Below are 15606 nucleotides of genomic sequence, written 5' to 3' on the forward strand. Positions count from 1 at the left end.
CTCGGGGTGTGCGGCTCAGCACCCAGCAGGGATGAGTGCTGCAAGAGGGTTGGGGTCACCCTCTGCTTCTTTCACTGATGAGGGGGTGCTGGGGGCATGTGGGGTTTTGGCAGAGTGCCGGGGTGTGCAGAGGTGTTTGGAGATGGGATGCTCCATTGCAGGGATGCTGGAGCACGGAAGGATGCTGGAAGATGCGGGGATGCTCGGCTGTGCGGGGATGCAGGAGCATGCAGAGATGCCCGTGTGCGGCGATGCTCCGGCGTGCAAGGATTCCTGCACACACCGCGCTCTCTCACTGCAGTGCCTCGAGGCCGCTGTTTCCAGCCGCGCTCCACCACTGCCACCTACAGAGCGGGACCAGGAGGGCACCGGGTCGGGGGCGGCCCTGAGTCAGCCCGGCTGGGGGGGGTCCCCGTAACCCGGAGCTCAGAGCCCGTGCTGGGGCCGGGAGGGGTTGCAGGGCCGGGAGCGAAGCCTTTGCAGCATCAGCGCAGCGCTGCCTTTCCCCGCGCCCCCCACCATCATCCCGGGCGGAGCGGGACCGGCGGGGGGCGGAGCGGAGCGGGGCGGGACCGGTTCGGCCCCGCGGAAGGGGAGGTGGCGTTTCCTGCACGGGGTGAGAAGGGTTTGGGAGTTTTTCGGGTGTTCCTATTTCTCCTGTTCCCTAATGCTGCTCAGGTGCCTCCCGGGGTTCTCCGGTGCTGCTCGGGGGTCCCGGGTGCTGCCGTGCTCCCGCTATGCTCTTATTGCCGTCCAGGTCCGTCGCACGCAGCGATGCCCGCGGAGCCCTTGGTCTGCGCTGATACGGCCACGCGGTGAGTGCGGGTCCCGGGCGGGGGGTGGGACAGGGACCGGGACCGGCTGCCGCTGACCCCGGCACGGTGCTGCTGCCCCCCCCGCAGGGTGAGCTCGGTGCTGAACCGCGACGTGAAGCAGTTCGGGAAGAAGCACATGTTTGACGGCAACGAGGAAACGTGCTGGAACTCGGACCAGGTGGGGGGCACGAAGACGGGGGAGGATGGAGGGGGCGGGGAGGGGAGCGCACGGCCCTCCGTCCCCACCGTAACGCAGCCCCGGTATCACCTCTGCCTCCAGGGCTCGTGCCAGTGGGTCACCCTGGATTTCCCCCACACCGTCAGAGTCTCACAGCTCCACATTCAGTTCCAGGGGGGGTTCTCCAGCCGGCTGTGCACGCTGGAAGGTGAGGGGCTGTGGGGGGCTGTGGGGGGCTGTGGATGCTCTGCCTCCCTTTGTGCACACCTGAGGGTTTTCGGGGCTGTGCCTGCTGCAGCCCGCAGAGCCCCGCAGCACCTCTGCACAACTGCCCCTGCCCTCATCCTTCACAGGCTGCAGAACAGGTGAAGAACTGGTGAAAATATCCGACCTGTACCCCGAGGACATCAATGCCATGCAGATATCCTTTGCCACGTTGCAGGTTGGAAGAGCTGCCTTGTTGGTGACAGTTCTGCAGGCGCCTGGTGGCACTTTGCTACTGGCAGCTCAGCAGAGCTGCAGTAATTCTGGACATCCCCACTCTTGCAGATCTCCCGTGGGTCGAGGTTTTTCCCCTGCCTGTTTTCTTTTTCCTTCATGGGCCCCACACAGATTCCAGGTGGAGGAGACAGCGCTGGATACGTTGAAGATCACCTTTGAGAACAGCACTGACTTCTTTGGACGCATTGTGGTGTACCACCTCCAGGTGCTGGGGGAGAGGCTGTAGGGCAGCAGTTGCTCACCCATCACCCGCATTCCCCTGTGGGGGAGCTGCTCACGTGGGGAAATGGGACAGCAAGCCCCACCAGCAGTGATTTGCCACCCCAAGTTGTACCCAAAGCGCTGATGGAGCGGGGAACTCCACCCCATGGGATGGCAGAGCAGAGGGACACTCATGCAGAGCGCTACGTGCTGGAATTGTAAGCCACCTTTGCTGTGTTTTGGTGGGATGCAGCCTGTGCAGATGGCTGAATAAATGCTGGTGTCCCACAGCTCCTTCCCAACTGCTCTTTCGGCAAACAACGCTCCAGGACTGAGCAGCTCTGTGTGTCCTGGACTCAATGCTGTCAGAATGGTGCTGTATGGCTTGGGTGTGGGTGAGGAGGAGAAGCTGCCCCCTCCCTGGCTCTGGTGCTGGCTGTTTCTTGCCTTCGTTAGCCACCCCTGAACATAGAGCAGCTGTTTGCAGACTTGCAGGGCTCTGGCTCAGCTGCTGGCTGAGGCCCTGCCGTGTTGCTGGCTGGCAGGGAGATGCTTCCTGCTGCTTTTTGCTTAAGCCCTTGGATATTTCTCTGGCTGGTTATAGTGCTGCATGCAGGGAGGTCTTGGCAAGCTTATGGGCATAAGAGTGAGCCATGCTCTTCAAAGAGACAGCTCAAATTTAGGGGCAGTAGGAGGGTGCCAGCCTTCAAGAGTTGATTGGCCCAGTTTCCCTTCACAGTTCCTAGGCAGCTGGTGCTGGGATTGAGGGCTGGCTGCTGTGACAGACCAGGGGGATGCAATTGAGGCAGCAAACAGGGCTCCAAGTTGCTGCTTTAGAGTTTATTTCCAAAAATGCAATACCTGAATGCACGCACAAAGCAGCTGAGCCTGGACAGAGCAGAAATGCAGCTGTCCTGAGGAGTGAGTGTCCCTAGGTGCAAGGCATTGAGGCCGTGCCACCTTCCAGGAGTGGCAGAAATCTGCTGCAGTTCACAGCTCCCTCCTTGTGCTCCTTGCAAGAAGCTTCTTCCTGCTGCCCATTGTGGGACCGCTGGGTCAGACCACGTTGGTCCCTGAGGAGAGCCCTGCGTCGGCCCAGAGAAGCGCAGTGCAGCATGAGCTGCTGTGTCACTCCAGCCCCTTGTTCTGAAATAGCTTGAGGATGTGGCTTTCAATAACCTGTTGGACTAATGAAGGGGGAAAGAGGAGAAATGAAAGCCAGAGAAGTCAGGGCTGCTAGAAGGCAGTATCTGCAGGCAGGACCCAGTCTCTATGTGGTTTCTGATTTCTAGCAGGAAGGTGGAAATGCTGATCTCCTCTGTCCCAGCCCTGCTGCCAGCACAGCACTGGTTTGGAGGGGGAATAAGGGAATAGGACCCATTTTGATTTCTCTGGCTTAGCTTCTCTGCATGGCAAAGTTAAAAAGCTGTGCTGGAAGGTCAAAAAAAAAAAAAAGCCCTGGGCAGGGTTGGGAGCTGGGAATTCCCTGAAGGCTTTTCAGGGAGGAGAGATGAGGCTCTGTGCCAAGCATGGAGGGGACACTTGCCTTTCTTGTGTCCCAGAGCCACAGCCAGATCCATCGGGGTGTAGCCAGAATCTGCTTCTGTCGTCAGGTCAGCACCACGAGCTGCAAGCAGGCAGTGCAAATCAGGGCACAGCGCTCCCACGGCGTCCCCTCCAGAGGTGGCACAGGGTGAAGAGACCCCAAAAAAGTGCCCATCCTGGCTGGGCAATGCCCTGTGACACCCCCAGGCTGCTCAGTCTCTCCCCCCAGGCACGTCACGCTCTGTCCCCAAGGCGGTTACCAACAAGCAGTGATTTTCAAGGCCAAGGAGTTTAAGCACAGATCTTCCCCGTTACCTAGAAGGGCCTCGACACACTTGACGTGGTTGCCACGCACGGCGTAGAGCAGAGGAGTACCACCATTCTGCAGGGAAAGGGAAGGGGCTGTGTCATTGCTGGCCTCGCGTGGGGCTGTGCTCATGCAGCTCCTGCTCCTCCTGGAGCAGTCAGGCCCTTTCTGCCCTTTTTGTTTGCCCTCTCCCAGCTCCAAACTGGGTGTTTTGCTGCAGAGTGGCCCTGCACAGGTTTTATTCTCTGCATGCCGTAAAATAATTTCAAAGGCAGCCTTCATTTCTGAGTGCAATTTCCTACAGGCTCATAACATCACCGGTGTGAGCAGCTGAGGAAACAATTTAAAACTATTATCCAGATTAATTTCTCAAAACAACTGCACGAGCAAATAAATGAGCGCCGCGAGCCTGGGAAGCAGCAAGGAGGAACACGTGGCTGCTAACAGCACAGAGCAACGTGAACTCGCTGTTTCTTTTTAAGATGAGCTGCACGAGCCTTGTCTGGGTCTTGGTCACCACTGGTGGGGTTCCTACAGCAGTCTGCACTCAGCAGCACTCACCCAGTCGTAGATGTTGATGTCCACGTTCCTCTCCAGCAGCATGATGACGATGTCGGTGTAGCCACCCATGCTGGCCAGGGACAGGGCACTCTCCCTCTCCTTTGCCAGCATGTGTGGGTCAGCACCCTGGGGACAGCAAAGATGTCAGTCCCAGTGTGTGAAGGCTCCTGGGGAGCTTGGCAGAGCCGTGTTGGATAGCCTGAGGTGGCTGGTGGTGGTGGTGCCAGATCCCAATGGCCTCGTGGAGAAGAGGCTGCTCCCATGTTTCCAGTGAGCTCTCCTTGGCAAAGTCTTTACCAGGTGTATTTTAAATAAATATCTCAGCTGAGGAATTAAAAGCCCTTCTCCAGTGTCATTAAACTAAGCCTGATGGTTCCTGTTACTCGGCCTCTTTTCACATCATTAACACTGGTACCTGGACAATACACACCCTCTATTTTGTTACTAATTTACCTAGAAACCTACCCTGTGCTCCAAGCTCTGCTAGTCATGGATTTCAGTATGTCCTTTAGCAGCGTACCACCTCATTAATTTTGGGTTCTGTTTGTCTCTCTGGCAATGAACTGCAGTTTTGCTGCTAACAGAACCAACATCTGGCCAGTGCTTATGTGGCACAAGCAGACACGTGGATGTGGGACTGGGCTTTGGGCAGCACCCTGACTGCAGGCACAGGAGGATCTGGTTCCTGTTCACCCCCACGCAGCCCTGGGCTGCACGCCTGGCTCTTGAGGACAATGCAGCAGTGAGTTCATTAACTGCAATGATGCCTCCGTGAGCACATTTTCTGTCAGATTACAGGGCCCGAGTGACAAGTCTGATCTCAAATTACCAATAAGCAGATATTTAATTACAAACAGTTATTGCTAGCTGTGAGATGAGGCTCTCTGTGCTCCTGATTTAGCCCGATGGGAAGCATCCAGCACTATCTGGCCCATTACCCCTGAAAATGTGTCCTGTTTGATGCCATGGGAAAGGCTGGCTGAGGCAACACTGGGACAGTGCAAGACTTTTTGGCAGCCACAGGGCTTGGAACTGAGAAGTCTCTTGATAATCAGGTGCTATGTAAGCGTGGCCTTACCCATTCCAGCAAGTGACGGACTGTTTCGATCTCTCCAAAGGCTGCAGCCCAGATCAGTGGTGTGAAGCCTCTCTCATCAGGTTTATTTACCAAGTTCTCACCTGCATAAAAAGCAGATGAGACAAATAGGATGCTTAAAACCTTCCCTGCTTCCTGTCCCCTAAGTAAACCCAGCAAAGGCTGTAAAACTCAGCCAAGCGTTTATCAAAAGATGCTCTATGACCCAGCAGGACTGCATGATCTGAGGTGTGAACCCAGAGGAAGATGCATACCTTTCTGAAGATGCCTCTTCAGCTGGCTGAGCTCACCTTGGGCAGCTAGCTGGTGGATGGACAACGCTGGGGGACAGAGAGAATTCAGCCTTCAAAACTGTTTTCAGCTCAGCATCCACCATCTGCAGGGGAGTCCCTGGAAGTGCCAACTGAACAGCCCCATCTGAGCTTCCCATGCCCCAGTGGGTAATTAACACCCTCCTGCTGGTCAGTGGTGGATGCTTCATACGGCATGGCAGCAGCAGATGGAGGGAGGTGCCAGTTCCACTGCTCCCTCCACACCCCACATGCATCTGAAGTCTGAGGTGCACAGCTCAAGCTGCCCAGCTCTACTTACTGTCCAGGGTGGCTGGGAGGGCTGAGATCTCATTGCCTCGCTGCCTGTTTGTCAGTGTGTTTGAGTGCTTCAGGGGGAAACCTGTTCCAGAGAGAGGAAAGAGTCAGGGCACATCTCTGTGCATAGGGAGGAACGAGACTAACTTGAGGCCCAAAGCCTCATAAAAGCTCATGTAAACCTCATGTGACTGATCTGAAGCTATTCCTTCCTGCCCCTGCAAAAAAAAAAATTATTGCCTTGCAGATGAAAAGCCTGGAGATCAACGTTTGACCAGTGTGAGGGAACAACAGCTGAGCAGAGAAGATAAAACAGCCTGAACAGCTGCCCAGGGAGGGGCATGGTCCATCTGGGCACCGCAGGAGACAGGGATCTTGCATTAATGGCATAATTGCACACGATATATTGCAGAGGACAGCCTGGGGATGCACTCAAGTTCATCCTCGTGTCTCCTACAGAGGAAAGAGCTCCACTTGGAAAGCCTGACGTATTTTCAACAAGCAATTTGTAGTATAATGAGAAAAGTACATGGAAAGAGTTTGCAATCTTCAGTTCCACTGCATGGAGCTACAGCGACCTCTCACTGCTGCTATGAGTCATCAGCAAGGCCTGGATTTGGACTTAGTCTTGCTACATTATGAAAGGGACCCACAGCAGTAAAAGACATTTTTTTTTTCCCCAGCTGTCTTTGTAGGATGAGAGATTCTTTTGCCAGCACATGGTTTCTCCCACTCCTGTCTCTTACTGGGGCTGCACCCAAGGATCTGCAAGCACCAGTTTCTGTGATACTCACTGTCAAGGGTCGAGAGCTCAGGAGTCCTTTGCCTGTCCATCGAGGCAGCTGAGGGCTTCGGGAGAGTGTTTGTTCCACCTGCAGAGGGATGGTGGCCATTAGGAACCTTGATGCCACTTGCTGGAGAGCAGGCTGGGTTCCAGCTGTGGCACACAGGCACCCCTACCCCACTGGGGGGTGCAGGATGACTAACCTTGCCAGGTTCTTTCCCTGTATGAAATTCCCTGGAAGGTTGGTTCAAGTTTTGAAGCCAAGCTCCCCTCACACTGGCACTGTGGCACTGTGCCACGAAGTGCCCTGTTTATAATGAGGATTCCAGGCTCCAGCCAACACCAGCAGGTCTGTGTGTGCCCTGTCTCAGCTCTGACACACCCTCACCCCAGCAGTCACCTTCCACGAAACTGGAGGCCCTGTCCATCTGCAGGAGCCCCGGGGGAGCACCGCCGTCCCCAGTATCCCTGCTCCCAGCTGGCTCCTCCATGGCTGCTGCTCCCTCAGCTCCATTCTCACTCTCTTCTTTCAGGTTGTCCCCATCGTTCATGGAGGCCTCTTCTTCACCTTCCATGGGGAAACTGCCACACAGCAGCACATTGAGAACAGACAGAAAAAATACAAAAATAAAAAAAAGAACAGCGGGGGGGGGGGAGTGGGGGGGTGGGGGGCGGAAGCTGCCAGGCCCAGCAGAAGCGAGACTCCAGAGATGGGGCTGGGAGGGGACAAACACCCGCAGGGCCCCCCCGGCCGGGGTACGGGAGGCTCCGGCCCTGCAGCCCTGTGGAGGTGGGGATAAGCGGCCGATGGGGGTCGCAGCCCTTGGAGCTGCTCCTGATGTCCCCAGCCCTGGCACCCGGGGGGGGGAGGGGGAGGCGCGGCCTGTACGCACCCGAGGCCCACACTTGCAGAGCGGGGAGCAACGGGAGAGGCGACCGCGGGGCTTTACCTGATCGGACCGCACTCCGAGGCAGCCCCGAGGCCCGGCCGCAGGGTGGGCTCAGCCCCCGATAATAGAGGGGTGTGGGGGGGAACCCCTATTGTAGGGGCAGGGGAGAGGGGCGGAACGCGTGTGCTGGGGGCGGTGTTCCCGGCCGGGGCGGAACTGGAGAGGGGCGCCACCGGAACCGGAAGTGGGAGCGGTGGCGGAGCGGGATGGAGGAGCCCGAGATGCAGCTGAAGGTGAAGAAAGGTCGGAGCGGATCGGAGCGGATCGGGGACGCGGGGGTGGTGGGGCCAGATCGGCTGTGGGGGGCTCCGGTGGCGTTCTGTTGCTCTGTCGCGATAGGGCCACCCACGACAGGGTCTTGCGGTGACAGCAGATGTCGCGATAGAGTTCTGTGGATCGTGAGAGAGGAGGGGGGTGCGATGCGCCACTGGGCAGGCCGCGACAGAGCGCCGTGACGGGGCTGGGGGACGCGTATCGCGACATATCGCGGTGGGTATCGGCCTTATCGTATCTCGTAGTTCTGCGTTTATTCGCATACGCTTTCGGGAGCTGCGCTGTGTGCCACTGTAAGAGCCGCAGTTTGGGAGCGGCTGTGACTGAAACCAAAGCCCTGAGGCAGGGAGGGGGGAAATCGCTTATCCTGAACGCGAATCGGTGCTGCTCGGAGTTGTTCCCCCTGGCCGTGCTGAAGGCGCTCCCCACTTGGTTGCAATCAGACCCCGCACGAAACGGGAAGCAATCGCTGAGCTCTGCCTCTCGTCGTTATTAATTGCTGGGAGCTGTAAGCGTCAGTCCAGGAGGAAGGAGGGCGCAGAGCTCCCGCACAGCCCTCAGCCTGCAGAAGTGGCCACTGGCAAGGTGAATCAGCAGGAGAAGCTGCTTTTTAGTTGCTTTTAGTTGCTTGAGGCTGGGGTGTGGGGGAAGAGGCAGAAGGACCCAAAGCAGGAGGTTCAACGGCTCTCTGCTGCTCCCTCCCATCTTTAGGCCAGCTCAGGTTGCTCAGAAAAGGCACAAGCAGTTCCAAGCCCAGGCCAACCCTAGCTGGTGTGGGGCTGTTGGGCCAGCAGCGTCCCGAGGTGATGCCTCCACCTGGTGCTGAGCTCATGGCATGTGAAATGACATGGAGTGCAAAGTGAACCACCTGTGTAATGCTGCTTTCCTCCTGTGTCCTGGTTAACATTTCATGGTTAATAGCTAGAATATTTGGGGTTTTACTCTGATCTGTGGCACGTTGAAACTTGGAGCCTTTTGTCAAAAGGCTGCTGTGCTGTGGGAGGTGCAGTGGGCTCTCTGAACCCCACGTCTTCTAGAGACACCTTGAGAGATGGCACCCAAGGGAGCCCTTCCAGCCCCACGTTCCTCCCATTGCTCCCCACCTCCTGTGACTCTGTTGTTTCCCTTTCTGCAGTTACAGACAAATTCACAGAGAGCATGTATGTGCTGGCCAACGAGCCCTCCGTGGCCCTGTACCGGCTCCAGGAGCACGTCCGGCGATCGCTTCCAGAGCTCGCTCAGCACAAGGTGAGTTGAGCTCACCAACCCCGAGACAGTCAGACCAGAGCTGTTCTCCTGAGCTGCCACCTCGTTCCTATCTCACCGCCTCGGGAAGGAAATCAGCCATCGGGGCACAGGCACCGTGTGGGAGGTGCTAAGGGACCCCGTTTGGCCCATGCTGGGGGGGCTGAGGGGGGATCTTCACGTTCACTTGCAGATCTGGGGTAAAACTTGCATGGCCGAGCACATCCCTGAGCTCCCAGTGCTGGATGTGTGTGTGGAGACAAAGAAAAACGACTCTTGTGCAGGGAGGGGGGGAGGAGGAGGCAGACGTTAAATCTTATTACCCCTGACTACACTGCAAGATTTTTATTTCCTACATAAAATAAGGAGGAGGGTGAGAGGAGGGAAGGGGGAGTGGGAAGAAACAAGTGAGAAGAGCCCACACAAGGAAAGGCAGGATAATGAATCGCATCTCACAGCTGTGTTCCTACTTTCCTCCAGAGCACGGAGCAGAGACACTTTAATGCCAGCCTTGTTGTCCTTCTCCCTCTTCTGCCAGTCATGATTCATTAGGAGTGATGTCTCATGAATAGATTACTGCTTCATGTCTATGCTAATGCACTGTCAGGCCTCATTTTTCACCTTTGCTTTACAGCCCTAGTTTCCAAATTAACCTGGATTGTGACACTTTATTATTCAATTATTTATTAACATTTTATATACGTGTCTGTGTGCAAGGGTAGGTATATAGAGATGTATATGTATGTATGGCACACGCTGATGCGATTGCATCACTGGGATGCAGGAGACAGGTTTATAAAATTATTCCTGAGCTGTCACTTGCTTTCATTTAATCAAGATAGCCCCGGTTTCAGGGAATGTGTCTGGAACAAAAGGAAATTGAACAAATTGTATGACAAGTCATGCAGAGGGAAGAGATCAGTTTCCATCACCGAGTGGTTTATAACAGGGAGGAGGGTGAAGGGCAGCACAGAAGCACGAAAGGAAGCAGCAGCCAAGTGAACAAGCTGGACACTGTGCTGGTTGTTAGACATGGGGTTTGTGCTGAACAAGATCTCTGAAAACCTTTGCTGCTCTCATTTTTCTTGCTAGGCATTCTCCTCTCAGTCTCAGCTGGTTACAGCCATCCTGGAGAATTCTGTTTTTTTAGCCAAAATTGCTTCTATTTTCCACTTTCTTCTCATAAGAAAGATTTTGCAGTCCTGGGGATGCCAGCAGCAGATATGAGGACACAGTGTGTCCCCATGTGACTACAGCCATCAGATGCCTTTGATACCTTCGTGTCCAGCCTCACAGCATCTGTCCTGCCCTGGCTGCAGGCCCTTACAGGAGGAGGAGCTCTGTGTGCTCCCTGCAGTAGTGGTGCTCTGTCAGGTCAAGGTTGAATGCTGTGCTCGTTGTCCTCTGCTTTAGGGCTGCCCCAGCACCACCCCAATCTCGCCGTCCCCCTCTAATGTTAGGAGCATCCTCCTAATACTGCCTCAAAGATGCTGCTGTTTTTATCCATTTCTTTGTGACCACCTCATGGGCACCTCCAGCTTTCAACTGCATTCCTATGTGTTGAGCAATGCATTGACATGGTAAGGGCTGGGGGAAAATGGAAAGCAGATTCTTTCTCACAGCTTAAACAACAGTAGATGTAACTGCTGGTGGTGCCTCCTCCAGCCTCTCAGCCCCCACGTTCATTCTTCCAAGCCTGCAGTACCATGTTTGGGAGTGTGCTCTCCTCCCTGCAGGTATCTGGCATCCTGACCACGCTGCCAGGCTGCTGATGCTGGAATTGTGGTCAGGTTCTTTCTCTTGCCCTTCATCCCACTCTCATTTTCCTTGCTGTCTGCAGCAAACCAGGCAGCCAAGCCCCCAGGAGAGAGTTGTGCTCAGTGCCCTGATGGGGCCACCGGCAGTGTGGAGCATTGATTGGGTGGGGATGGATATTTTGGGTTGCTCTGCTGAAGCCCATCGGCTCTGTTCCAAGATACTGGAACAGGAAACTGTCAGCAGGGCTGCGCACCGTGAAAGCACTGTCAGGTTTTATCTAAATCAGAGATAAGGCACTGAATGAAGGTGGGTTTAATTCCTCAGAATGGAAAAGAAGAAAAAGGAGTGTTCTGCCTGGATCCATTCTCTTGTAATTTAGTCCCAAGGTGCAAGTAATGTATAAAGGAAACAGGATTTATTGGTGGTTTCCAGCTTTGCTTTCAGCCTTGCAGCAGCTCTGTCCACGGTTGGCACAGTTCTCCTGAAATGCAGCTTTTACAATTCCTGAGGAGATTAAACCTAGGAAAAATGAGCTGGGGGGTGGAGGGGGAAGTAAGCAAGGAGAAGGTCACCTCCATGTCCTTACAACAAGCAACTTTCTTTGATTTGATTAAAAATAATCTTAATACCTTCCTTACCATCTCAGACTCTCCAGGCAGATTCAGCCCCTTGCTGATAAGATGGAGCACAATGCAGGGCCCTCACTGCCTCCACGTGTCAGAGCTGTGCTGCTAAGCTCTGCTCTGCACAAAGCTGCCTTTCTGGATTTCCCCTGATCTTTTGAGAACTTACATCTCCTCATTAATTTACTGCTAAGCAACAGTAATATATCCTTAGTATATTAATAGCTGGCTTTAGTTCTTAAACTGCATCCAAAGGCACCTCTTGGGAATTTGAAGGAAGGACGTTAAGAAAAGTTGAAGAAGAGCTTTAGGGAAAGGCTTTTGTTGCTAATTAATGGCACAGCATTCCTAGGAAGTAGAGGGAATGCTGAGAATGGACATCACTGGCACTGATGATGGGGAATTATTAAAATCTGCTTGTGCTCAGGGCCACGGGTGACACAAGTGACTGCATTGTTTCCACCTTTCCAGTGGAGCTTTGTAGTCACCATCTCTGGTTTTACAGCCGTGCCCTCATCCTGCACTGGGCTTTGGGAGCTGACAGGCAGTCCTTGAAACTGTCCAGAGGCCGTGCTGCTGCTGGAGGAAATGGTTGGTAGGGGGGTCACCTGCCCTTGGTGGCACAGAGCTTTCAGCAGGGCAGTGAGAGTGCTGAGCTGCTGTGGTGACTGAGCCAGCGCGATGCTGGGCTCTAAATGGTTGCTAAAGATCATCTGGCACCTCTTGGGCAGAACAGGCTGCAGAGCTGCAGGACGTAGCTGTCTCTTTCAGCTGCCTCTGCTCACAAAGCCTGTGTTCAGCAGCAGATTATGGGCACGTAAAAGGTGATTGGACTCTGGGATAAGTGTGAACTCTGCAGGGCAGCTTGTGGGGTTGTGAGTCGGGTGGGAGGACCCTGCAGGGAGCTGCCTGCAGTGTTGCATGTGGAGGCTTGTTTCTTTTGTAGCCATGTGGTCAAGCGTCCCGATGTAGGACAGGCTTTGAACAGACAGAAGTGATTTTGGATGCACTCCAAGCTCCCAGCCGACCTCCTTCAGTCACAAAAAGAGGCCCTGGCGTTTTCTTTGGCTTGTAACTGGACCCAGCAGAATAGACTTGAGAATGAGCTCCCATGAGAACATATTTAAAAAAGTGCCCAAACTACTTGAGCACTTTTGAAATGGTTATCTATTGAGCAACGCCTCTGAATTCAGCTATGCTTTCATTGTGATTGGTACATGCATTTGGTTTTCCCTCTCCTTGGAGAGGAAAATTGCATCCCATGCCAGAACTGCCTGCATGTAGTTGAGTTGGTGTGAAGTTTACAGGGCTCCTTCCGAGCTCATGAAAGGAAGGGCACAGTGCTGACTGCTCCTTGGGGTCAGACAGTTTCAGAGCAGGCTAGAGGAGGCTTCTGGCTGTGATAATGGTTACAAATAGCAAGCAGAATGAAATGTGAGCTTGCAGTGCTGTTTTACCTGGTTTTGCACGAGGAGCTGAGGACTGGACTCAGCAAGAGGTGCATTGAGCCAGGCACACCAGGGGATCTGGGCATTCTGGCACTCTGTGGCATTGCTGCCAGCCTCATTGCAGCTCCCAGCTGGCTCTGGGTACATCTGAAAACAAGGAGAATTTTGCCAGTGCATCCCAAGTGTTGGCTCCAACCCGTAGCCCTTCCAGATAAATGTTTCTTTCCAATTCGAGTGCTTGGCACCCGGAGCCAAGCATCACAGGCTGTCAAACAGTAGGCAGAATCCAAACGCAGCTCCTAGTGAAAAGCAGCCAGAGCCCTCATTTGTGCAGAGCTGGCAGAGTGCATCGCTGTGAGCTGCGTCGCTGAGTGCACACCTCACCCTGCCCTCTTGTTTCTTTCAGTCTGACATGCAGAGCTGGGAGGAGCAGAGCCAAGGAGCCATCTACACCGTGGAGTATGCCTGCAGGTATGCAGACTCACCCAGTCACTGCATTCGCCAGCACAGGCTTTGCAGTAGAAGCAGAGCAGAGGTCCCTTGTGCTTCCCTGATGGCTTCCTGTGTGAGCCAGGGAGAAAGCAGTCAGGTGGGGGTGTGAGGGTGCAGGGCAGAGCTCCCAGAGCCTCGAGGCTTTCCCTTGGCTGAGCACATCAGCTCTTCCCCAGCTGAGCCTGCAGCGCAGTCCTGCCCGTCTCCTGCAGTGGATCCACTCACTAACCAGCAAGTGTCTGAAGATGTGAAGCACTGTTAGTCTGAGGATATGCTCACCAGTCCTCCTCTCTCTTTCAGTGCCATCAAGAGCATGACTGACAGCAGCGTGTACTTCAGGAGCATTGACAGTCTGCTCAAGCATGCCATTGCCATGAAGGATCAGCTGAACGCCGCTCAGGGCCGCAGGTAGCAAGGCACTGTGACACTGCCCTGCTTATTCATCAGTGACCCTTTTGCCTGACAGAGGCTTTGGTGATGTAATGCAGCCCAGAACAAACATGCCCAGCAGTTATTTCAGTAATGTCATGCCAGACTGTTATTTAAAACAGCATGCTGCTTGCCTTCAGTGATCTGGCTTTGTTTAGCACGAGCAGCAAATAATCTTATTCACAGAAAGAGATAAGTGGAAAATAATTTATTGCCTTCTTTAAATAGGGATGTTTGGTTCTGTAATACACTAAAGCTTTGTGTTAAAGGCACTTGCAGTGTGATGATGCTACTGAGATGGAACAGGTCAGAGGCTGCCCTTGGTGCTGCTCTCTGTCATGCATGTGGCTCTTTCCCTGAGGGAAGTCCCATAGAGATTAGTGGTGCTGGCAGATGCAGCACAAAGGTTGTGTTCTTGTGAATTACAGCTACTAAAACACCTTCCAGCAGATCATCTGAGTCCAGTTTATTTGTCTCCTGAGAACTGTGTTGGTATTGGAGTCTGACTGGTTAGGAGTGAGAAAACTCCCAGGCACCCATGCTCACCACAAACAGTTTTAAATGTCCATCCCTGATAAAACCACCACAGCAAAACAAAGTGCCTCTGTCTGCAGAATGACTCTGCTTTACACATCTCTGGTACGGGTTCTGTATTTTCCCAGTTGCCCGTGCAGCAGGGTCATGCTGTCCAGCACTTACAGTGCATTTTGCTGGGTTGTTTTTATTTTTTTTTGTGGTGCTGTGGCTTTAAAAGACCGCTCTCTTAACACCCACGATGGCTGGTGTGTGCTGCTACGTAGTCTGCGTGGAACACTGAAAGGTGTTCTTGTCTAAGCAGCTCCCCTGCTGCAAGCAGTGAACTTTTACAGGAGGGAACCCCTGGTTCTTCATGTCCTCGTGGCTGCTGGATGTGACTGTCTGTTTCTTTTTACAGCGCTGTTGCCCCACAAGCCAAGAATCCTCCAGGCAGTTCCTGATTGCAAACAAGACTGGCTGTGCTCTGCCTTCTTCTCCAGCCCAGCTCCGCGTTTGCTGACCATATGGAGGAATAAGAAACCTGCTCAGTCTGTGAAGTTGCACAGAGGCCTGTGCCTGCCTGTCTGATCCCAGTAACAAGGTGCTGCACCTGAGCAGTAAAAACCCTGCCACTGGAGTCAGAGCTGCCTTTGGGGGATGCTTTGGGGAGCAGTTGTATCCTTTTCCACAGTGGGAATGGAAATGGGGTGGTTCTGCATTTGTCCTTTCCAGTTCTTTTTGATGGCAGACTGCTAGGAGGCATTTTTCCTCTCTAACCGTTGGCCACAGAAATATCTCAGAACAAACTAGGTCTTCTTTCAGTATTTTGTAGATGGCTGTGAATGGAGGCACACTTCAGCCTTGTTCAGGGGGTGTTCTGCAAGGAGAGCTTTTCGTGTGTGTGCCAAAGAGTCGCTGAGTTTGGTCTTGGTGAGAACAATAATAAAAGGGAAAAACAAGTCTGTTCTGTCTCAGACCTTCCCCTCTTGCTTGCTCGGGCTGGGGGGTCTTGCAGCCTGCTGGTTCTGTGTATTTCAAAGGGCACGGAGCAAAACAAAGACATGCAGAGTTGGAGCCTTTTCAAGTGAGAAAGAAACTGTCCTGTTCTTTGGGAAGAAAAAAAAAGGACTTCATTCTGTGTCATGCAGTGTTAATCTCTCTTGGAACCAACAGTTCTGTTCTGCTGAAGAATTTACCAAGGATACAGGGATCAAAGCAGTGCTAGACTTCCAAAAAAGTGCTGTGTATTGTGCTCAGAGTAACAGGTATCTGTGAGGATAACATGGAAGGTGAGGGG

The 15606-nt window shown here is 53.8% G+C and overlaps 3 protein-coding genes across 4 annotated transcripts; 2 read left to right on the forward strand and 1 right to left on the reverse strand.

The window, feature by feature from the left end:
* The first annotated feature begins 573 nt into the window (after positions 1 to 573).
* NR2C2AP (nuclear receptor 2C2 associated protein) lies at positions 574 to 1985 on the forward strand. Its single transcript, XM_052699782.1, has 6 exons — positions 574 to 616; positions 758 to 815; positions 903 to 993; positions 1096 to 1201; positions 1347 to 1414; positions 1604 to 1985. The coding sequence occupies exons 2-6, from the start codon at positions 775 to 777 to the stop codon at positions 1718 to 1720; spliced, it is 423 nt and encodes a 140-aa protein (XP_052555742.1). The 5' UTR covers positions 574 to 616; positions 758 to 774; the 3' UTR covers positions 1721 to 1985.
* Positions 1986 to 2514: 529 nt separating this feature from the next.
* On the reverse strand, positions 2515 to 7660 carry RFXANK (regulatory factor X associated ankyrin containing protein). Of its 2 annotated transcripts, none has more exons than XM_052699781.1 (10): positions 7526 to 7660; positions 6976 to 7157; positions 6586 to 6663; positions 5796 to 5876; positions 5459 to 5524; positions 5187 to 5287; positions 4109 to 4234; positions 3556 to 3622; positions 3242 to 3322; positions 2515 to 2882 (listed from the first exon to the last, which is right to left on the reverse strand). In XM_052699781.1, the coding sequence occupies exons 2-10, from the start codon at positions 7148 to 7150 to the stop codon at positions 2824 to 2826; spliced, it is 834 nt and encodes a 277-aa protein (XP_052555741.1). In that variant the 5' UTR covers positions 7151 to 7157; positions 7526 to 7660; the 3' UTR covers positions 2515 to 2823. The 2 variants fall into 2 exon arrangements, with proteins under 2 accessions (XP_052555741.1, XP_052555740.1); XM_052699780.1 differs by lacking the exon at positions 7526 to 7660 and adding an exon at positions 7310 to 7435.
* BORCS8 (BLOC-1 related complex subunit 8) lies at positions 7653 to 15268 on the forward strand. The gene is made up of 5 exons (XM_052699783.1): positions 7653 to 7768; positions 8934 to 9046; positions 13279 to 13343; positions 13665 to 13772; positions 14728 to 15268. The coding sequence occupies exons 1-5, from the start codon at positions 7732 to 7734 to the stop codon at positions 14768 to 14770; spliced, it is 366 nt and encodes a 121-aa protein (XP_052555743.1). The 5' UTR covers positions 7653 to 7731; the 3' UTR covers positions 14771 to 15268.
* Positions 15269 to 15606: the final 338 nt, after the last annotated feature.

The sequence above is a fragment of the Tympanuchus pallidicinctus genome, unplaced genomic scaffold, assembly GCF_026119805.1.
Source record: "Tympanuchus pallidicinctus isolate F22 unplaced genomic scaffold, pur_lepc_1.0 scaffold38, whole genome shotgun sequence".
Lineage (NCBI taxonomy): Eukaryota > Metazoa > Chordata > Aves > Galliformes > Phasianidae > Tympanuchus > Tympanuchus pallidicinctus.